Source organism: Gorilla gorilla, chromosome 5 (assembly GCF_029281585.2).
Source record: "Gorilla gorilla gorilla isolate KB3781 chromosome 5, NHGRI_mGorGor1-v2.1_pri, whole genome shotgun sequence".
NCBI lineage: Eukaryota > Metazoa > Chordata > Mammalia > Primates > Hominidae > Gorilla > Gorilla gorilla.
Genome location: NC_073229.2, coordinates 43,189,698 through 43,212,927, shown reverse-complemented (window position 1 = coordinate 43,212,927; position 23,230 = coordinate 43,189,698). Strand labels below are relative to the sequence as shown.

Here is a 23,230-nt window from a genome sequence, read left to right as displayed (position 1 = left end):
ACTTGAGTGCAGGAATTTGAGGCTATAGTGAACCATGACTGCACCACTGTACTCTGGCCTGGATGACAGAGTGAGACCTTGTCTCAGAAGAAAAAAAAAAAAGAACAGAAGAGAAGGAGAGGAGAGGAAAAGGAGATGAGAGGCGAAGGAGGAGAGAGGAACAGGAGAATGAGAGGGAAGGAGAGGGGAGGGGAGAGAAAAGAAACCAATAAATATAAGCTTTAAAGTCACCTATTTTTTTATTAACAAAGCACAAATTTTACAGTTAACATATCTGCATATTTTATCCTGAAGGTCCATTTTCTTTTTTTTTGAGACGGAGTCTTGCGCTGTCGCCCAGGCTGGAGTGCAGTGGCGCAATCTCGGCTCACTGCAAGCTCCACCCCCCCTGGGTTCACGCCATTCTCCCGCCTCAGCCTCCCGAGTAGCTGGGACTACAGGTGCCCACCACCACGCCTGGCTTATTTATTTATTTATTTATTTATTTATTTGTATTTTTAGTAGAGACAGGGTTTCACCATTCACAGGATGGTCTTGATCTCCTGACCTTGTGATCCGCCCGCCTCGGCCTCCCAAAGTGCTGGGATTACAGGCATTAGCCACCACGCCCAGCCCTGAATGTCCATTTTCTATACCTATTTTCAATTTTCTGACCTGTCAATTATGTCTTAATATAGTAGGATTCATATCTACCATGTTTGTAACTGTTTTCTATCTATTACATTTGTCCTTTGTTTCTTTTATCTTCCTTTTTTGCTGCTGTCTCTGGTTTTAATTAAGCATTTTGTATGGTTACATTTCTCTTCTTTCCTAGTTTATCAATTATACTCCTTTTTAAAAAGTTTTTAGTGTTTGTCTTAGTGTTTGCAATATGCATTTATAAATAATCCAAGTCTACTTTCAAATAACGCTATATTGATTCATGAGTAGTGTAGGTAACTTATAACAGAATATTGTCAATTCCTTTTCCATCCTTTATACCACATTCACCCAGTACACTGTGGTTATTATTATTCTGAAAAAATAGTCATCTATTACATCATTCATAATAAGAAAAATATAATGCTACCTTATTTTATTCCCTCTGATACTCTTCCTTTCTTTATGCAGATCCAATTTGTAATCTATATCATTTTCCTTCTCCCTGAAGAACTTTTTAACATTTCTTGCAAGACAGATCTACTAGTGATAAATTATTCCCTCAGTTTTTGTTTATCCTAGAAAGTCTTTATTTCTCCATTACTTTTGAAGGATAATTTTCCTAGATATAGAATTCTAGGCTGCTGGGGGTTTTTTGCATCAACACTTTAAATAGTTCACTCCACTCTCTTCTTACTTACATGGTTTCTGACAAAAAGAGTGACGTAATTCTTATCCTTATTTCTCAATACACAGGTGTTTTTTTAGTCTATGTTCTCTAAAGATTTTCTCTTTGTCGTTGGTTATCCACATTTTGAATTTGCTATGCCTATGGGTGCTTTTTTGGTATTTATCCTGCTTGGTGGTCTCTGAGCTTTCTGGATTTGTGGTTTAGTGTCTGTTGTGAATTTCAGAAAATTATCAGCCATTATTACTTCAGATGTTTCTTCTGTTCCTTTCTCTCTTTTCTTTCCTTCTGGTATTCCCATTAGTAGCAAGTTTCATCTTCTATAATTATCCCACAGTGCTGGGATAGTCTGTTCTTTTCTTTTCTTTCTTTGTGCAATTCAGTTTGGGAAGTTTCTATTGAAGAATCTTAGAGCTCAATGATTCTTCCCTCAGCCATGTCCAGTCTACCAATAACCTCATCAAAGGCATTCTTCATTTCTGTTACAGATTTCTTATCTCTAGTATTTCCTTTTAATTTTTTTTTCTTAAGAGCTTTTATCTCCTGCTTACATTACCCATCTGTTCTTGCATGTTGTCTGTTTTTTCCACTAGAGCCCTTAACAACTTAATCATGGTTATTTTAAGGGCTCTGATAATTCCAAAACTGGTATCACAGATAAGTCTCGTTCTGATGCTTGTTTTGTCTCTTTCACACTGTGTTTGTTGATTTTTAACATGCTTTGTAATTTTTGGCTGAAAGCTGAAAATGACATACCTGGTAATACAACCTGAGGTAATCAGCCTTTTAGTGTGAGGTTTTATATGTTAACTGGCTAAGAGCTGGGCTCTGTTTAGTATTTGTTGTAGCTGTATATGCCAGAGGCTTTGATTTCCTCTAGTGTCCTTGCTTTTGTATCCCATTATTTTGGGGTTTCCCTAGAAACTCTTTCTTAATTACAATCTGTGTCTTGCAGTTTGCTCAGTTGTAATCCACTGATATTTTACTTGACGTGGTGATAAGGTGTTAGGAAGGGGAAGTATTCTACAATCTTACGATTAGTTTTTGTTTGTTTGTTTGTTTTTAAGCAATCTTGGTCCCTGGGCTATGGCCTTTGGAAATATTTCTTATCCTTTTCAACCCTATCCCTTATGTGAGACAGGCTAGAGAGGGCGGGTTGTTTAATCATCTTTCCCCTGTTCAGGTAAGGTCCTACTAAAGTAGTTTCTCTGGCTGGTAGATTTTTGTTATTTAGAAGAGAATGCTCTGAGTATATTTCAAAATGGTTATTTTACCCTTCCCCCTGCCAGAAAAAAAAAGGAAATTTTTCTCCAATCTTTACTGCGATAGCCCGTTGGGACTCATGGAAATAAAACCCATGAAAGGGTGGGGGTTCCCTAAAACTGGACCCCTAGGAGTTTTTGGCTCTTAAGCTAGTCTGTGCTAAGTCTCTGGCAATTCATCACTTACTGTTTAAGTGGTCCTGTAAGTTATTATCCTACTAGCTTCTGCTCCTGGCAAGCTGATCTTGGCTATGATTCACTGTGATCCTCTGTACCTCTCTTTCCAGTCCCCAGTTTTCAGGGTGATAGTTTTCCTTGTGGCTTAAGTTCTTTGACAGATCTAAGAAAAGTCATTGGTTTTCTGTTTGTTCAGATTTTTTTGTTGTTGTGAGGATGGGAGTGATAACTTCCAAGCTCTTGAGAGTTCAAATCTGAAACCAGAAACCTGGTTTCTCTAGAATATGTCTTTTATTCAAAGCTGATTAGTATCCTATTGGAAATTATAAAAATATCTAATATTTTTATGTAGCTTTTCACAAACTCCTTTTCACATATACTGTTTCACTGGATCCTCATGGTCACCTTAGGCAAATTAATCTTCCTACTCTTTGTTTTCCATTATCTGTAATACTAGAACCTACTGCATCACTTATTTTAAGGATTACATGTATTAATTTATGTAAAACATTTAAAATAGTGCCAGATACCCAGTAAGAATTACATATTGTCAGCTAAACATAGTTATTACATAGCTTTATTTTTCCTACCTATACAGTTGAAAAAAATAAAGTTCAAAAAAATTGAGTAACTTATTGAAGGTTATGGGACGAGTTTAATTTTAAGTCAGATATTCTAAATTCAAATCTTGATTTCTTTTGCCATACCACAGCTTTTTCCTCTCTCATCTCCAATCATACTGTCTTCTATTCAACATATGCCTAAAAAGCATTCAAGCGACCAGGCATGATGGCTCACACCTATAATCCCAACACTTTGGGAGGCCAAGGCAGGAGGATTACTTGAGTGCAGGAGTTTGAGACCAGCTTGGGCAACACAGTGAAACCTCGTCTCCATAAAAATTTTTAAAAATTAGCTGGGCACAGTGGCATAAGCTTGTAGTCCTGGTTGAGATGGGAGGATCACTTGAGCACAGGTGGTTGAGGCTGCAGTGAGCCATGACTGCACCACTGCACTCCAGCTTGGGCAATAGAGCCAGACCCTGTCAACCAATCAATCAATCAATGAAGTATCCAATCATACACACTAGGCACTGTGCTGTGAGAATAAGCAAGACGAAAAAATACATAAGCTCTGCCATCAAATAACTCATAGACCATTAGGAGAATAAAACATGGAGCCAGGTAACTTAAATCAATGTTGCAAGGCCAATGACAGAGAGGAGCACAGGAAATCCTAAGACCACACACCTAGAGAAGGAAAGGGCCTCTGAGAGGTCTTCCTGGATGAGCCGACACTTGATTTCAATCTCAACAGACCTGCATGGTAGTCAGGAAAGAAAAAGGATGTCTGGAATATAGCAGGGATTCTCAAACTTACAAACACCAGGAAAGCTTGTGAAAACACAAATGCTAAGTCCTACCCCAGTTTCTGAGGCTTAATAATTTGCATTTTTAATGAGTTCCTTGAGACAGGCCAAAACAAAAGAGTTGGCCAAAGATGAAGTGGGAAGTGTACAGGAGGCAGATCCTGGACAGAATTTCCTGCTGTGTTAAGGAGACCCAGCTTTATTTATCCTGAAAGCCACTAGGAAGGGATAGAGTGAAGATTTTAGTCTGCTCAGATTTACCATGAAATAGGATGGCTATTTTTTATTGCAACATGTAAAACTGACAAGAGGAGGCAAATGTGGCAACAATCCTGGTAAGAAATGATGAGACTTGAAGGAAGGTATCCATAATGGGAACAGAGGGAAGGAAAGCTAATGAAGAGATTTATGCTACACAATGGTAGAGTTACTGATTGATTAGCTAAGGAAGAAATGATAGAGGAAAGTCAACTTTGGAACACTAGATGGAAGGTGGTAACACTGTGATCTGAGCAACTCCTTCATCAACTAAGATGGACCCTAAGGTTAAGGAAACAAAGTTACCTATGGGGTAAGGGTTCAGGGCCAGCTGGCAAGGCAAATTTCTAAATCTCTACAGCTCTAAACTCCCTAACAACAGGAGCTATCAGATCCCTTTTACTGTGATTTACAACCCAGACCACTACGACTCTGACTGGACAGAGGGCCAGCCTTACATTCTTTTTTTTTTTGAGATGGAATCTCGCTCTGTCGGCCAGGCTGGAGTGCAGTGGCATGGATCTCAGCTCACTGCAAGCTCCGTCTCCTGGGTTCACGCCATTCTCCTGCCTCAGCCTCCCGAGTAGCTGGGACTACAGGCGCCCACCACCTAGTCAGGCTAATTTTTTGTATTTTTAGTAGAGACGGGGTTTCACCGTGTTAGCCAGGATGGTCTCGATCTCCTGACCTCATGATCTGCCTGCCTCAGCCTCCCAAAGTGTTGGGATTACAGGCGTGAGCCACCGCGCCCATCCACATTCTTTATTGATAAGTAACTGCAGACCTTAAACCAGTTTCAGCCAGGGTACAGAGGCTGCTCACAAACTGTCTTTGTGTACTATAGTTCTAACATAAAGAACCCAAATCACCCTCATTTTAATGCTAAAACCTCACCCCAAAGTGAATATGAGATGTATGTTACGTGTTTACCCACTGCACATGCACTCTGCTCCGCTCATAAACATGTGTAGCTTCCCCTCAAGCCTGCTGAATATGTACAACTCGGCTGTATGACGCAGGCCTTGTGAAGCATAAAACCCAACCTGCCCTTCCCTTCTTTGAAGAGAGGAGCACATTCAGCACACACCAGAGACTGTCTCTTCCCAGTTTGCAAACCAGTAACATTAATGAAGCTCTCCTTTCTAAAATTTAGCCATCTTGGTGGTCTTTTGGATGACATCGCCAAGGAGAAAAAACAAAGGAGGTTGGAAAAGTTCAAAGATTCCTCAAATAATACCACAGTGTGAGTGGAGTAGGCGTCTTCAGATGGGAAATATTTGAGCACATCTAAAATGCAGAGAAAGGTGGCCATAAAAAGAGAAGGATGAACATATGGAAGAGCAAGGGAATGATTCAGAGGTTTCCAGCACAGGGCAGAATAAGGGGGTCAAATGCACCAGGGAATGTCTGGGCTTTGAAGTGGAAGGTACCTCTGAGTTTGCCAGTACAGAGGCAGGAATGGGTGTAGATTTACATACATTTATAGATGAGGATGGTAAAGTGAGAGCTCAGGAATACTCTAAATTTCTTGATGAAAAAAGAAGAGAGGGATCCATCTGTTGAGGATGAAGAGGAGGGAAGCTGTGCAAACTGATACTCAGTTCCACACATTTCTCCCCCAGCCAATCAGGAAGTTAACTATACTTAAGCTCTGGCATGTTGATGCTGTAAGAATGTTATTTTATTCCACTTAAATTGCATGGCAAGCTTTAGTGTTCCTTAGTTTACTCCTCCCCCAGTCATGCATTACCCCAGTTGTGGTCATAAGAACATAAGACAATGTGAAAAAATAAAATGAAAAAAAAAAACTTCGTAAAATAACAAAGTATTGTTTATAAGTTCAGGAACATAACCACAATTCAAATGTGAACTTCTTGTAATTAAGCTACTGATTCTTTAATACCTTTTGCAGAGCGTCTTCTGTTTTTTCAGGGTTTGTTTTTAGGGCTTGAGAAGCATCATACATAGGAATTGGCATAAATCTTAACGTGTAGTTCCTAGAAAAAGGAGAAAATAATATACTTATTTAAAAATAACTTCCTATTACCTTAATTCAGCACTCTTCTTTTAAAAATCCAAAAGGATAGCTGCAAGAGTAGCTTAGAAAATTCCAAACCACCAGACCATTTAGGCCCCTAGATTGCAGATTATCCTTTGTAATAACCACATGTGCAAATGCCACAGGCAACCACATCAACTCACACTACCTACAAAACTGACACAACTTTGAGGAATGCAGTTTTGTTGTTTTGTTTTTAGTTTTGGATTCCATCAAGGACAGAATTTTCACACTGGGATTGAAAAGATGAACTGAGGGAAAGCCTAGGGAAAGTCCAGCATCAACTTGCTACATGGGTTTTAGTAACCAATAGATCTGACTCTACCTGGGTCCCCACAGTGATTATGTGTGACAACCAGCCCCAAACTGGTAAAGGAAAAAAACTGAAATAAAAACAAAACATTTGCTTGCAAAGCAAGCCATTAGTATCCACAAAATAGTCTATTAAGTTTCTGGGCTCCATTAAATGAAGATGTCCAGTATACACGGGATTATCTCTTTTAAAGCTGCTGGGAAAGGGTCTGCTGCCTGGCTAAACACTCTGACCTCCGCAGGTCCTTTCAGCTTGAGTTCAAGAGCTAATGTCCACCAGGCTCTAGAAACCAAATGAAGCAACTGTTGATTGCTGTATATTATCCCATTGCTACTGGCAGGCCTATTAAACACAAACATGCAGGAGTGAGCCATTTTTGTGTGAGGAAAACACACAGAACTCTGAAGCTGGTCCCTGGCCTTTGATCCTGACCCTGCTGCAAACTGCTATGTGCTCAGATGACCATTAACACCTGCTCACCTACCACAAACGCCAGTAATAGAGATGACTTCTGTCCTCCACCCCAAAATGCATCTGTCCATTTCTACAACACGGTGCTCAGGAAGAGCTCAATTTCACCTTGGGCTACTTGGTGGCAACTGGGACATTAAAATTGCACAGTAGCTGCCTTGTTTTAGGACTCTAAACTATCAGCAGCACTCAAGTGTGCTTCTCAGGCATATTTAGACGACATCTATTAAAAGAATAAATCAGCAACTAACTCCCAAAATAAGGTACTAATAAAGAATAAATAATAAAGAAAACCATCAAGTTAATCGTAGCAGTCTAGATGGGCTAATGGAAAAAAATATTCACCCAGTCCAACTTATAGAGTAGCTTCATGTAAAATAATCAGACAAAGAGAAAGCTGTAATTTCTATTGCTTTAATTTTTATCTTAGCTTTGTTTAAGCAAAATTGTTTTTGTTTGCCTTCAGAAAATCCAGCCAAATGAAACTAAGAGACGATATGTCTTTTTTACGGTCTTGACAATTTTTCTTTCCCTCATCCAATTTCTATCATGTTACAGACCAGCATAGTTTATTTAAACCAAATGTGATTTTGAAGCATTGGCATCTTGGAGCAGAGCATATATAATCGACTGTGATCAAGGGAGTCCAACAGTCAATCTGGAAATTTTGAGTATTGGTTGTGCATGCTCCTGGCTTCTTCCAAACACCAGCCTACACTGGCAGTCTACAACAACATCAGGGTGGCAACTGTGCTGTTAGCATCCAGATGCAGCTCAGTGTAAATAAATGTCTCCATTTGGGGTTTTGTGGTGCAATAGGAGTAACCATAGGTGGGTCTGTAATCATGCAGTGGCAATGCAAAACTGATAGTCTAAGCTGCCTTACCCCTATTTAGTGATGCCCTGGGGTCAGCACAGAGAAGGGGCTGAGAGATGAGTCTCTGTGATTTTGTAATGGTAGTAACTTTGAACTCCTGGCTGAAGTAGAGCCACAGGATTTAGAAATGGAAGGGGCTTAGAGATCATTTATCCTAATCCTCTCATTTCATGAAAAAAGAATTAATCAGAGAGGTAAAATGCCTTGATCAAGATCACAGGCTTGTGGGTGACAGAACTGAAGACTGAATGAAGGACTCCTCATTCCCAGTCTAGGGTTGTACCACAACACCATGTCAGGCATGAGAGGCCCTCCTGGGAGGCCTCACATATACAAGGAATCTGGAAAAACACAAAATAATGAGCATTTCCTCCCCTTTCCCAGGGAAATGGCTTCTATGCTATCCGCCCCTTATTTTTCACCCATATTTTATAGCCTCTCATTTTTAATGCTATAAATCTGCTTTGTTCACTTCTGCCTTTATAATACGAGGATCGAAAAGCCCAGAAAGAACCACATTCCTAGTATTACTTTCAACTATGTCTAGTATTATTTTCTCATTTAGTTTACTGGGAAAGTAAATTCAACAATAAATAATAATTGCAGGCTTTAGTTACTGAAGTAATGAAGAAAGTCTTTCATAGTAATGACACAACTTAGCCCTGGGCTTACCATTTATCAATTTCACCTTTATTTTCTGGACCTCAGCTTTCTTCTCACCAGTGAATTCAAAGGTGTCACAATAGGCAAAAGAACAAGACCTAGTGTAGATTGTGAAATCTACACAATTTCCACAAAGGGGAAAGGAAACAAGGCAAGTGTCACACAGCCCCTTTCCCGTGATCTCATTTAATTCTCACGACAGTGTGGTGTTTTTGGCAGAGCAGGCATCTATGCCCTCATTTCATACATAAGGAAACTACTACCAGGAGAAATTCAATGTCTTCCAAGATCCCATAGCTGGTTAGCTGTAGACTAAATTCAGACCCAGATCTTCTGATCCCCAATAAACAGTTGATTCTATTACCCCACAGGTAACATATATACCATTGGTTTTTGTTTTTTTATTTTCCTAGAAAGAAATCCTAATTCAAACTTACTTTTCCATAGCAACAGCTATATCCTGAAAGCCTTGTGCAGTGATGTTGTTCTTGTCCCATATTACAGTCCTGTTTGAAAATCAAATCACATAAATGATCAGACACTTAGAGGAAATGATTCTCACATTGAATATAAACCTCTTATAGACAGCAGTGTGTAGATATTTCAGTACAGCTGCATTATGTGAGCAAGGAATAATGTTCATCTTCATTTCTGACAAAACAAGGATAAGCATTTCCCCCAATATTATATTCGTAACACATTTACCATGCAAGTAGTATGGAAAAACTGTACTTAAAGCAATAACACATATATTCACTTACTATTATGTTATCTAACTTTCACTAGACAGAAAACTCTAAATTCTGATATTTCTCTGATATTTTCCCAATCATATTCTTATATTTATGTCTGAGGTGGAAGCTATTTACAAAAGATGCTAACCAGTTCCATGCCCAATATAAAGAATTTCAGCTACTGAGATTTTTCCCCCCAAACGGTAAAACACTAGTGTTTCTAAAACACTAGAGAGAATCTGTCATAGTTCCTTGTGTTTTCATTATTTCCCTGACATGGCTTAATTAGTAATCCTAGGAACTTCCTCACTCTGCTGGCAAAACATCAGTTACTATAAACAGGAGTTTGTTTGCTTTTTAAACACAAAATCTATTTGGGGAGGAAAAATATTACTTTACCTTCAGAATGTGTATACTTCAGAGGTATTTAGGATTTGTCAGTTCACCCTGACACATAAAATAGCTTTTATTTGTCTGGATGATCCCGGCCTCACAACTTTCACTGCCTTCCCTTCCTAATCTCGATGACCTTCTTTATACACATACTGACCTTCAAAGAAATTGCTGCAGATTTTGGGTTTTGGCTTCAGCTTAGACAGAAAACTCAGACTTTTATGCGGGAGAATAGAAAAACATCATGAAAGAGCCCTTGAGGAGCAATGTGAATTAACTCTTCATTCACCAGACTGCTGACCTAGGTAGCAACTCCAATCTCTCTGAATGATGGATGGCAACAAGGTGACAGTGGAGCTAGTCCTTGAGAAAAGCCACACTTAGGAAACATGGAATAAAACTGCTAAAGAGAACAGCTAGCACCCAGTGTGAGCCTGGTTTTGAACCAGCAGACCTTTTGTACCCCTTGTTTTTAAGTCTTTATATTGGCAGGCATGAGCAAGGGGGTTAAGACCTTGGGCTCACAGAGAAGTATGGGCTCTGCTCACTTAGTGTTGCCTACAAAACCCTCCTAGCTTCTCACTGCCTTTACCCCCACATTGGTCAGCTATCAACACTGATGCGAAATAGGGAATTGTGGCAGTTCTCAGTCAGGTTCTACCTTACAACAGAACTATAAGACAACAAACCGAAGGAATCACTACTTCTAAATTTGGGAACAGCCTCCTCATTATTCTGACAGAAATCTTGACATTGTCACCTCTTCTCCTCAAGATGGCCTCATGGGAAGCCCAGGTCCCCTTGGGCCCAGCAGCTCTGCAATGCTTGCTGTTCAGAATCTGCTCCAAGCCTTCCTCATGAGCAGGGAGGGTGGCATCTGCCTACCTGAGCTTAGTGTTGATCTGCAGTGCTTTGGCCAGCATCTTCGCTCCCATGTCCCCCATTCCGTTGCCGCTAATGTCCACTTTGGTCAGGGAGGTGTTGCTTCCCAGGGCATTGATGATGATGGTGACCTCAGTCTTGAGTTTCGAGTCAGCCAGGGACAAGGACTGCAGAGGCTGCGGAGCAAATGACACACGGCACTCAGCAGTCTCATCAAAGCAGCACCCACTCTCCACGACGCATTTTGTGGAGAATGAGAGGGGATGGACCTACTGCACGTGTCTGATTTTAGAACTACTACCTAAAAGACACTCGTGGATAGAAACTTAAGGTTCTGGCACAAAATGGACCGCTGGAGTCAAAGATGGAGAACTTGTGTTTTAATGCTGAATACCTACCACTTCTCTTTTAAGGGAAGCCAGGGAAAGACATGCAGGCTGACAAATGCCAGCATGAAGCAGAGGATAGGATGAAATAAATAAAAACATAACATAAAAATTTCTCAACTTTAATATGATCACCCTTTATACCCATTTTATGTTTATACAAGGTGAAATGACACCTTAAAATACTAATAGAGGACAAATACAAGATAAAAGCCAGCCAGGATTAATAATAGCTGACAATTATTGAACAATTACTATGTTTAACCACCATTTAAGCTTTTTATATATATTAATTCACTTAATCTTCCCACTAACCCATTGCTTAGATACTACTGTTATCCCCATTTCCCAAACCAACAAACAGAAAAGTTAGGTGACTCAACCAAGGTTACACTGTTAGAAAGCACCTGAACTAGGATTCAAACCCAGATGTACTGGTTCCAGATTTCATGCTCCTAACCTTATACCACATCTCCCTATTAGCTTATCTCAGATCTTTTTGATCATCACCCTTTATCTTTTTTTTTTTTTTTTTTTTTGAGACAGGGTCTCGCTCTGTGCAGAATGCACAGGCTGGAGTGCAGTGGTACAATCACCACTCACTGCAGCCTTGACCTCTTGGGCTCAAGCCATCCTCCCACCTCAGCCTCCTGAGTAGCTGGAACTACAGGTGCATGCCACCACATTCGGCTCATTTTAAAATATTTTTTGTGGAGACAGGGTCTCACTATGTTCCCAAGGCTGGTCTTGAACTCCCAGGCTCAAGTGATCCTCTCACCTTGGTATCCTAAAATGCTGGAATTACAGGCATGAGCCACCACACTCGGCCTTAACTTTATCTGTTAAGTTTCAATCAGAAGATACATCTACAATTCTTTTTTTAAGTCAAACTTGTGTGGCTTTTTTTTTTTGAGACAAGGTCTCGCTCTGTCCCCCCAAGCTGGAGTGCTGCAGTGGCATAATCTCGGCTTACTGCAACCTCCGCCTCCCAGATTCAAGTGATTCTCCTGCCTCAGCCTCCCAAGTAGCTGGGATTACAGCTACCCACCACCATGCCTGGCTAATTTTTGTATTTTTAGTAGAGACAGGGTTTCACCATGTTGGCCAGGCTGGTCTCAAACTCCTGACTTCAAGTGATCCACCAGCCTCAGTCTCCCAAACTGCTAGGATTACAGGCGTGAACCACCGCACCAGGCCTTGTGTGACGTTTTTATTTGACCATAAGCTGTATGGTGAATCTAAACCAGTCCACTCATTTTCCATCCATTTAAACCAAATATTGAAAGCCACTCAGCCTAAAGGCAGGTTTTGTTTGTCTTGCATGGTATCTGACCAAAATAATAATAGTAACAATAAATTAATAGAGCTTCCTACTTACACCCAGCTCACTTTACTAGTTTATGTTGCCTTCCTAGCCCTGTGGGCATTTGAGTCTGCATTCCTTGATTTAAGCCATAACTTATTAAAGTGGGGGTAAGAATTCCAGGTTAACCAGGTTGAACCAATGTAGCTCTAAATGTCAGAATTCAGACTTCCCTGGGAGATGTGGATGTCTCCTGGGTTGCGTGAGGTCCTCTATATTGTCCTAGCCACACTAAACAAATTATATGGCTATTGCATAAGCAGTCCCAACACTACAGGAAGTAGTGATAGAAGCAGCTTCTGGGGTAATCTATGACCAAGTTCCACAATGCTTGGGGGATTGGAGCTCTCAAGGTGTGCCTGGGTGGTCTACACGACAGCCCCCACACACAGCCTGGGGTTTGTCTGTGTCTACTCAAACACTTAACGTTGACTTCCAAAGCAACATCTGTGAGAGGTTCATCTACCAAAGGGCTACAGGAGACAGAATGAGGGTGTTGATGGTTTCAAGACTCAGATATCAACAAAGCATCATTATGCATTTGGTTGGTACCAAGAGACAACAAGCATATTATTGTCCTTATCATCCAAATATACCATGGCTTTCAAAGTTAATACATTTATGGTAAAATCAAAAGGTAATGTTGTATTAATCAGAATCAAATTTATAAAACTTAAATGGCCTGGTAAGTGCTAAGGCAATTAAAACCTGGGCCAAAAAGTCTGCATACATTTAGACTCAAGTGGGTTTAGCTTGGTTTCTTCAATTTTCTTAACATCCTACATACAGGTAAGTGGAAATGACAACTAAAAACACTTCAGGCTCAGGAAACTTACTGTTTTAAAGAAAAACAAACACAGTATGCTTTAATAAAAAGATGTAATTACATCTTTCATTATTTCAATAATGTTGATTCAATTACTACGAAAATGATATATTATAGCTTCTTCCTAATACTGGAAAACTGCCAACTCTCCGAGCTATCAAGCATCAATTCCAGGACTATATTCAAATTCTAATACACCCCAGTTAATACTTTAAAATAATAGGCAGAGTCATTAATGCAAACAGAACAGCCTGAATTGCGTGCATATTTATAAGGTCATCCCTTCTTGATTTATTGTACTTCTGTGTAACATTACTATTTGAAATCTTACTATTTCTTTTTCATAGCTGAACATGCTTAATCTGAGAATCTGTCTCCTGGCTACAGGCACCCCCAGGAGAAACACATTCTGTTCTACTGGTTACAATATGGGTTCTTATGTAATACTTCAGAACAAAACTCCCTGTCATCTTGGCCCTCTATGTTACTGTCCCATGACTCTGGGTGCAGCAGACTGAAAACCACTGTCTATAGCTGAAGGTGACACTGGAACCCACCAGCATGTAGGTTTTTCAACTGAACATAATGTATAATACTGGGTGAATAAGGTATTCCACAGGCTGGTCAAAGAACAAGCTCTACAAACACCAGGTCAGAATGTAAAAAGTAAAGAGATTATTTTTTAATATGTAAAACTTGTAAATAAATAAAACAAAAAATGATCCCAATTGTACCAGGTATTGGTAAAAACTTTTATCGTCACAAGACTCATCTCCTAATCATTTCAAATTATTTTGCATATTACCGATTTAAAAGTAGAAAAAAACAGAAGAATTGCTTTCTGAAAAAGCCATCTACTTTTCAATGGCAGGAACATAAAAAGCTTTTCCTTGTACAGCATTATGAGTGCCACTCTATTCAAACTTGTGACTTGACAGAATTCACATTTATATAGCAAACTTTATCATCTGCAGATATGGTTTTAGGTATATTTTAACTATCATCTTTAAGTAACAGACTTCCAGAATTATAGACACAGTTTGAAGAACCTCACATAATGAGCAAAACATAAAATTTATGTACTTTTCATAAAAATATAAATTTTCCTAAAGTATGTGTTAAGAAAAAAACATTTTGGGGTGAATTTTAAGTATAATTATGTAATATTAGCTTCCCTAATCTGTTAAAACTGGGCCAATACTGGAAAATCAGAAACTCAAACAAGGCAGAGTGATGCAAAGTCAAATTAAATATGTAAAGCAAACAGCATAAACTCTGAGAAGTCTAAATTACATTCTAATTATACCCCTAATTTCAATAACTCAGCATAAGAGCAACAAAATATGGGGTTTATTAGCAAATGAGGGTAAGGAGAAGTGCTGAATTCATTAAACAATAATGAGATTCATTTTCTAGCCCACAGATTGAAAATTACATCCACAATGAAGAGGAAAGAGAACAGAATTTTCTCCTGCCCACCAGCTCAGAGCCCCGTCAAAGAAGTGGGGGCAACGGCAAGTGAGGAAGTGTCCAGTGTCTATCCCTCCTGGCCTCTTAGCTTTCACAGAAAAGTCAGCTTAAAGCTGTAATAGAATTTGCTCTTCCCTGGTATGAATTCAGAAGGGAAAATGATACTTTTTCAAAATGTGACATACTCCACATGATTAATATAAAAATCATCCTCATGACCTACAAAAGTAGCTATTACAAAACATGAGTAATGTGACTCTTCATAGTAGGAATACAAATTCATCTGAGTTTTAGGAACTGGAAAAGCTGAGTCTGGTGACCAAATAGGACTTTGAGAGGAAAGGGACAAAATCTTAGAGAGCATAAGTAAAGTACAAGGTGTAACACACCAGCTCTAAATCAAATGGATTCACGGTAGACTGCTTCTTATTTTGTCCATAAAATAACTTTTCTTTCTCCTAATCCATTGTCAAGGACAGCAAAATAAGATACTATTTGAAATTAAACTTCTTTACCCTGAACTAAATTTTGGTCAGGAGCAACGAAAGGGGATTAAAAATACAGAGTGCTACTAGACTTCGAGAAGCAATTAAAGATGGAAGAACACTTCCTTGGTCTCCTATAATTCCACATAATTATTAGATGAAATTCAAATTAGCAATATGATATTTCTCAGCATTATATAAGGTCATAAAGTCAACTAGATTGTAAAAATTCATGCCTGAAGATTAGTTTATTAGCTAAAGTTAGGGAGTAGTAAGGCTAATTAAAAGATAGGCTCAGGAGTCAATTTATACTTCATTTTATCTATTAGTGACAATCTTCCTTTAATTGACAGTGAGTTGAATGAAGTAAAAAAGTAAGTTTTTAAATACATTCTACAACTCTACTAAAGTGTATTTATTCCATTTTTAAAAAGTAATGGAAAATGTACACATTGATAAAACTATCTGAAAGCATTTCGGCATTAATCCAGTAGAAATAATCAGTAAGAATGGCAACAAACAGAAGATTTTAGTTAAAAATGTTTAACATAATACTCACTGATTCTTCATCTTGAATCATCTGTACTAAGTTGTCCAATACAGGTGTCAGATTTCTAAAGAGATTTTAGAGATGTGGACAGTGGAATCAAATCAAAAGCTTTCAGGAGGCTGGTTATTTTCATCATTGTCATATAAAAAAATTCAAAACTCTTACTTGGATTTCATATTATTAAAATTTTTGCCTAACGCCAGGTGTTGTATTGATCTGTTTTTACTGAGCCACACTATTAAGGTAGATAGGTCAGATTCTAAACCTGGAAAGAATCAGAGTAAGTAGAACATCAAAACACATGTGTATAAATTAATTTTCAGCTGGAACACAATTAAGCAAAGGTGACACGTAGTTGGATGACTTCCTTTACCTTCCTGAGGGGCCTGGGATTCTAATCTTTTATTTTCAAAGGCACTCTTTGCTCTCTTTTCATGTCCTATTATTTCACAGGGATAAACTCATTCTCTACAAAGACTTATCTAAATCTCTTATACAATCAGTGGCTAAACCAAGTCAGCAGGAAATGGGAATGAATAATGGCAGAAAGTTTCATCTCTCCCCACCACTCTGTGAGAGAAGATTCCAACAAACTGTTCACTGTGAGGTAAGTGGAGTTAAAGTTGTCTATGCAAATTTCACAGGTTCATACTAGCATGATACCACAATCAGCAGAAATGAAGCTAATGAAATAAGCTTCTGAATAAATAAACAAGAGTACAATTTTATTATCAGCAAGAATGCAAAAAGTTGGTCTCAGACCTTTTTCAATGTACTGGTGATATTTTTATAACTGAGTTGTTTTACCGCATAGACTTTGCATAGTTGGCCACAGAATCAACTTAGTAAGACTCTGGCACAGATTTACTCTACAAATATACCCCATTGTTAAATTTAAAAGCCCTATTAGTCAAAAAATAAAAAACAATTTTTTTATTAAGGTATTGTCTGGATTTGGGTAGAAGATTATTTTCCCCTTATTAACTTGCTTCAAAAAATATTTCAGTTTCATTTCTTTTCAATGTCTGACTTACCATTGTCAGAGATGTCTAAGCTGGTGATGTTGTGTATTTCAGCAATGCAACCTTCTAATACTTGAGCACCTCCTGATCTCAGCTAGAGAAACACAAACCAAACACAAAGTAAAGTCTTCACTCTACTGGAGATGTAATCAAAAAATTAAAAATAGGAGACATAGTCAATCTTAAAATAAACTTAGTACCAAAGAAAAAGTAAAAGCTTATCAACTCCAAAGAAGCTATTATCAGTGGGTAAAGAGCCTATCACTAGCCATTGCTGCTGTTTCCTATGCCATGTGATCCCACATTAAATCCTAAAAACATTAGAAAAAACAAAAGAGAAACAAGATGACCACCACCCGCGCCACTACAGTAGCAAAGCAGTGCATTATCAACCCAGAAGAATTTCTTCATTTCTGACTTTTGGAAATTTAATAAATTCATTTTATACATGAGAAAGTTACTGTTTTATTTGACTGTTACCGATTCCAAGGTGTAAACTCTCCACCCAACCAAAGGAGACAGTGAAGACTTACTTTGATTGTCAAACATTTTAGGAAGGACCCATCCCTACCTGTTCTAAGACATGAGTGTGAGTTCTCACTCATAAGGCAGATATTAGCTAACTAAAGATGACTGCAAAATGATTTGTACAAATGCTTCAAGCCATGGAGGGAAAAATGTTAAATTAATATAAAATATTATTATCATGATTGTTTTAGAGCAAAACTAAGTGCAAATGATTATTCTCACCTAATTTGCAATTTTATTTAAAAGAGAAAGACAACCTGAAAAACCCAATACAGTACTTTTCATCTTTTTCTATGAAACCAAAGCATACTTTATAGCAGTCATAATATCTCTGTGTTTTCCATTCAGCAAATATTTGTTGAGTTCCTACTCTGTGTAAGGCATTGTGAAGGATGCAAAGTTTCCTAAGCTGTGGCCCTTTTGCTCTGTAAACTTACTATCTAATGAGGAAAAACAAACTATCATTTTTTGGAAACCTACTATGAACGAAGGAACATGGCAAGTCCTTTACTCATGTAGGAAAATTCAAATTTATAAAAATTTTGACAACAAATTTACAGTACAAGGTGCTATTTTCCACTTGTCTAGGTTTTGATGTAAGAATTAGAAGAATCCTCATTTCCCTATTTTGGATGCAATATCAGGAGAATTTCAGTTGGGATATTTACATTCAGCCATTCCTACTTTTTTGAAACAGCGTCTCACTGTGTTGCTCAGGCTGGTCTTGAACTCCTGGGTTCAAACGATCCTCCCACCTCAGCCTCCCAAGTATCAGGAATTACAGGCATGTGCCACCGCATCTCACCATTTCTACTTTTTAAGGTGACAGATTGCTCTAAGGTGAGCTCTGAAGTAGAGTATTACACAGAGGCAGACCTCTCCAAGGGACTGGTCTACATACTTCAGGGAAACCAAAACCAACTTCACAGCTGAAGGGCTTCTAACCTGTGTGTGAAGCTATTGTCAGGACTGACTGCCAGGCCCATTTCACTACACCTGCTAGTTTTCTCAGGAGCTCTCCAGCTTACCTAAATGCCCCATCGAGCCTATCTCATCATGACACCTGTACATCTTCCCCAGCACCTTGCTACTCAAAATTTGAGATGAATAAGTACAGAAATTGAGTGTAAAAATTTTTAGAAACCTTAGTAGTAAAAATTTTAGGTCTGTTGTATCTAATCATAAAAATTGGGGGCTTGCATATCTTATGTCTTTCTAAATATTTCTTGTATTTTATTCATATTATATTTTATAAATATTGGTTTATGATAGACTGGAAGTTTAAAAAAACATAAAAATTGTTTATTTACTACTTGAAGAAGTAAATGTGTACATACACTATGTCAAAGCTAAAGCAAGAACTCATTTAAGCAAACACTTCTCAAAAAACAATTTGATTTTTAGAGCAAGAAAAAAGTATGCTTTTGAGAAGATAAACGTAAATGCGTTAAGTCTTCACAATTTCATATTTGCTGATAGTGATTTACTTGTTGAGAAATAAAATTTACTTGTTGAGAATAAAATTTCTGTTAGAAAATTTCTATGTTCTATCATTGTAAAGTACAGTAAAAATATTCCATTTATAGAAATAGAAAGTATACGTAACATTTAAATGTTTAACTTTGTTTATACATACTGATGTTTGTAGTATATACACATAAAACATAGTTTCCAATGCTTAAAAAATAATCAAATGTATCAATATATTCTAATTGATTCATAAAGTACTTACACAATGGCCAAGCTAATGAAAGCCCAAGGAGAAAAAACAGAAACCATTATCAGCAGTATGCAGAACAAGAATAAAGAAGAAGCTAAAGTCTCTATCAATACAAAATGTAAAAAAGCAAAGAGTCAGAAAAAATACTTCTAACTAAAATTTGCTCCCAAAACAAAAATTTAGATAAGAAAATAACTAAGCTTTAGTTACCAAGAACATTCAAGTCACAGGTTATTAAATGTCTAAAATTCCCCAAAAGCTAAAGCTTTCCCAAAACAGTAAAAGCTTTTTCATTACTGTAAATGAAAATCCTTTTAAATGAATTTGCATAATTAGAGGCTGTCTGCATGTGTGCATGTAAAACTGGTTTTTAAATTACCCTTATTTGGATCCCACACACCAGCATTATTTACAAGAAAGCAAGATCAAAGAGAAGTAAATGTGACTAAAATGTTGAACACTTTTTAAACTGTTAAAAATAAAATCATATTTCTTTCAAGAGAGTAGTATCCTCTCATTCAAGGAAGGTGGAACATTTCTGATCTTACTCATAATTCTAAGGAAAAAGTTATATCAAACACTCGAATATCCATAATGGGGATAAGGACAGCAAGGAAAATTAAAATCAAGAAGGAACTTTTAATAATTTACTTTCCTTCCTTAATATCATTTGTCATTTAAAAAGATATGGCAAAAATATAAAATGACCCCCAAATTATCTACTATTCTTTCATAGGGGTTCCAATAGTAATTTTTTTTAAATTAATTTTTATCCTGGGAAATTTTCATACATAAAACTGAATGGTATAGGTTTCTCCAAGGACAGAAAACATGATTAGACAACATCCAGTTCATAATGTCCACTTTCTAGCAGGATTTGATGCCAAATAACAATCTAGTACCTAAGAAGGATGTATATAAACACAGTTGTTTTCTTTCTTTTTTGTTTGTTTGTTTGCTTGAGACAGAGTCACTGTCTCCCAGGCTGGAGTGCAATGGCACCATCTCGACTCACTGCAACCCCTACCTCCCAGGTTCAAGCGATTCTCCTGCTTCAGCCTCCCAAGTAGCTGGGATTACAGGTGTGCACTACCATGCCTAGCTAATTTTTGTATTTTTAGTAGAGACGGGTTTCACCATGTTAGCCAGGCTGGTCCTGAACTCCTGACCTCAAGTGATCTGCCTGCCTTGGCCTCCCAAAGTGCTGGGATGACAGGCGTGAGCCATCATGCCCAGGCAAATACAGTCATTTTCAAGGTGCAAACAGTTGCAGATATTTATTGCTTTCATACATGCATCCTGTCACGTGGAACATTTTCAATTCTGCATTCCGTACCTGGCCTGACAGGGAAGTGATAGGTAAGGGGCACTACAATGATGCTTGCCTCAAGGTTAGTTGAATGACTATCAAATGGAATGAAACTGTCTCAAAAGTTTGTATTCCATTGCTGCAAAACTCATTACAAATGTCAGTATTTGGTGCTCTTTTTTCTACTCACCATGAATTGCAATAAACTGTAGGATCATCTTCAGAAAAGCTTCCACTTAAATAAACTAACTCCCACACCCAGGCCTACAACTAAGCCACAGCTATAATTAATTGCCCTTTGCATCTTCTCTGAAGTATTAGAGACTTTTGTCTCTCATTTGGAAGGAGACTAAGTTTGAAGAATTTAGTCCCAGCATTTACCAATTCTTCTCTTAATGTATAACTATGAAGTTATAAGATTTTTAAACATACAAGAATGCACATGGCCAGGCTACTAGCTCATACCTGTAATCCCAGCACTTTGAGAGGCCGAGGTAGGTGGATTACTTGAGGTCAGGAGTTCAAGACCAGCCTGGCCAACATGGTAAAACCCCATCTCTACTAATAATATAAAAATTAGCCAGACACAGTGGCATATGCCTGTAATCCCAGCTACTCAGGAGGCTGAGGCAGGAGAATAGCTTGAATCCCGGAGGTGCAGGTTGCAGTGAGCCAAGATTGCACAACTGCACTCCAGCCTTGGTGACAGAGCAAAACTTCGTCTCAATTAAAAAAGAGAGAGAATGAAAGATCCACTGCCTCTCTTCAGATACTTGGGTACATGGGAATACTACTCATGAACGCCAATATCACTACTGCCATAGAAAATGGTTTTGAAGCTCTTTAGAACTAACCTACAGGGCAATGGAACACACACATTTCTCTGAACATCTGTACTGACACTAAATCTTTACCCTTTGAGAATGAATAAGGATCAGCCACAGGCCATTCTGAAGCTAATCTGGCCATGAAGTATAATACTGTCTTGCGTCAAAAAATCAGGTTTCAAGAAGAATTTGTCTCACCATAAACTGATGAGAGTAATCCTTCTTGAAAGATGTAAAATAGCTTTGAAGGCAATTCCCAAAAATGTTTTGGTAAAGACTGAATATTTATAAAGCTTCTAAATAAAAATGTTTAGAAGGGCAATACTGACCTATGATGTCAATTCTGACATTCCAAATAAAGCTCCTCCATCTCAAACCTTTTACTCCCCAGATGATGGCTCACATATGCTGGGCTGGAGTAACGACGTTGTACCAGACGCTAGCCCTGAAAACTATTATTTCCATTCAATAGATGAGCAACAAAGGCTGAAAGAAGGTGAGTCACCTAATAAGCTAAGTAACTGAGCCAGGTTTCAAAGGGGGCCTTTTGATTCCAAAGTGCTCACCCTTGGCTCACTCTTTTGCCTCCCATAACTACTTTGAGTCATTTTCATACACAAAAGAGACTCCTTTTCAGTACTAAAAGACAAAGGGAAAGAAAGAGAGGTGATGATATAATTAATGTAAAATGCCTTAAGGAACACAGAAGTTTTTTCCTATAAGTATAGAAGTTATCTGAAAACGTAAGGTTAATTTCAGTGCTTATTACCTTAGCTATCACAGATCCAAAAGAATATAGACCAACATTTTAGATTTAATTTTCCAAATAACAATGATGTTTGTATTGTAAGAAAGCAAGTCCATAAGTTCTAAATACCCACAGGAAACTTTTTTTTTAATAGCACGAAGTGTAAGTCTCCTCTCTCATTCAAATTAATGAGTGTGAAATGCCTATTTCAGGGGAATAAAGAATACCCTGAGAACCTACAAGCCAACTTATTAGGAAAGGTGAGAATGAACAATAAAGGAACCAGCATATGGCAAAATCAAAAATAATTTGCTTAAGTTATTCTAAGCTCCCTGTCCAAACACTTTTACTTCCTACTTTAAGACTATTTTCCCCTTTCCTCCCAATAATCTCAACTACCATCTTTTACTATCATTTATCCTCTATAACACTCATACTAATGTGATTTTAAAATCAATCACCAGATTTATTCCCCCTACCAGGAGAAGAAATAAATCTGGATCAAAAATTCTATATAGTAGATGTTTTATATTAAAATTAATCACCTATTTATAAATATAAGATGACATCAAGGTATCTCACAATAGCTTCTGTTTCCCTGGCTGAGGTGGACTTGTATTAGAGGTACCCACAGGATGTGTTGAGCTCTTACGGAGCCCACATCAGAAACTGCAGGACAACCCCTCCTACCGCACCCCTCCCCCCACCCATGGCCCCAAGCACAATGATCAACACCTGCCAGCCAAATGCGCTGGACCTTGACTCATCCTAGGTCTGCCAGCTCCTCATCCTGAGTAAGTCATCCTCAGAAAAATAACCTCCCAAGATGACAATGGTATCAAGGAGAAATTTCATTTCTCACCACCTTTTGGATTTTAAGACTAGATTTATCTGATCATCAGAGAAAGTCAAGGGCTGAAGCTGCTATGATTTCAACTGGTATGCTAAGAGTGGAGAGGGTTTATAGCTAAATAGAGAACAGGCAGAAAGAAAATATACATATTCATGATTTTAAACTTCCGTGATAGTAAGAGCTTCTTTCTAAGAGGATTACATAAACTCTGCAATATCAAACACAGATGATTAAAGACTCAAACAGTTAACACTCAAAGTGTCAAGCATTCCAGCATGAATTATATTGGAAATCCAAACACTTTTGGGGGGAGATTTATTATATTATGAAGAGAAGCAAACTGAAACCTACTTAAAGG

At 38.1% G+C, this 23,230-nt stretch overlaps 1 protein-coding gene across 15 annotated transcripts in view; it reads right to left on the bottom strand.

Annotated features, from left to right (window-relative positions):
* The window catches only part of CARMIL1 (capping protein regulator and myosin 1 linker 1), a 342,528-nt gene that overhangs the window by 93,640 nt on the left and 225,658 nt on the right, over positions 1 to 23,230 (bottom strand). For all 15 annotated transcript variants that reach the window (XM_063707376.1, XM_063707383.1, XM_063707384.1 and 12 more), the window contains 6 exons: positions 16,900 to 16,981; positions 16,031 to 16,130; positions 15,875 to 15,929; positions 10,789 to 10,961; positions 9,214 to 9,282; positions 6,297 to 6,390 (listed from right to left, as the gene is read on the bottom strand). In XM_063707376.1, the coding sequence (XP_063563446.1) occupies positions 6,297 to 6,390; positions 9,214 to 9,282; positions 10,789 to 10,961; positions 15,875 to 15,929; positions 16,031 to 16,130; positions 16,900 to 16,981 (573 nt within the window). The remainder of the gene's footprint in view (positions 1 to 6,296; positions 6,391 to 9,213; positions 9,283 to 10,788; positions 10,962 to 15,874; positions 15,930 to 16,030; positions 16,131 to 16,899; positions 16,982 to 23,230) is intronic.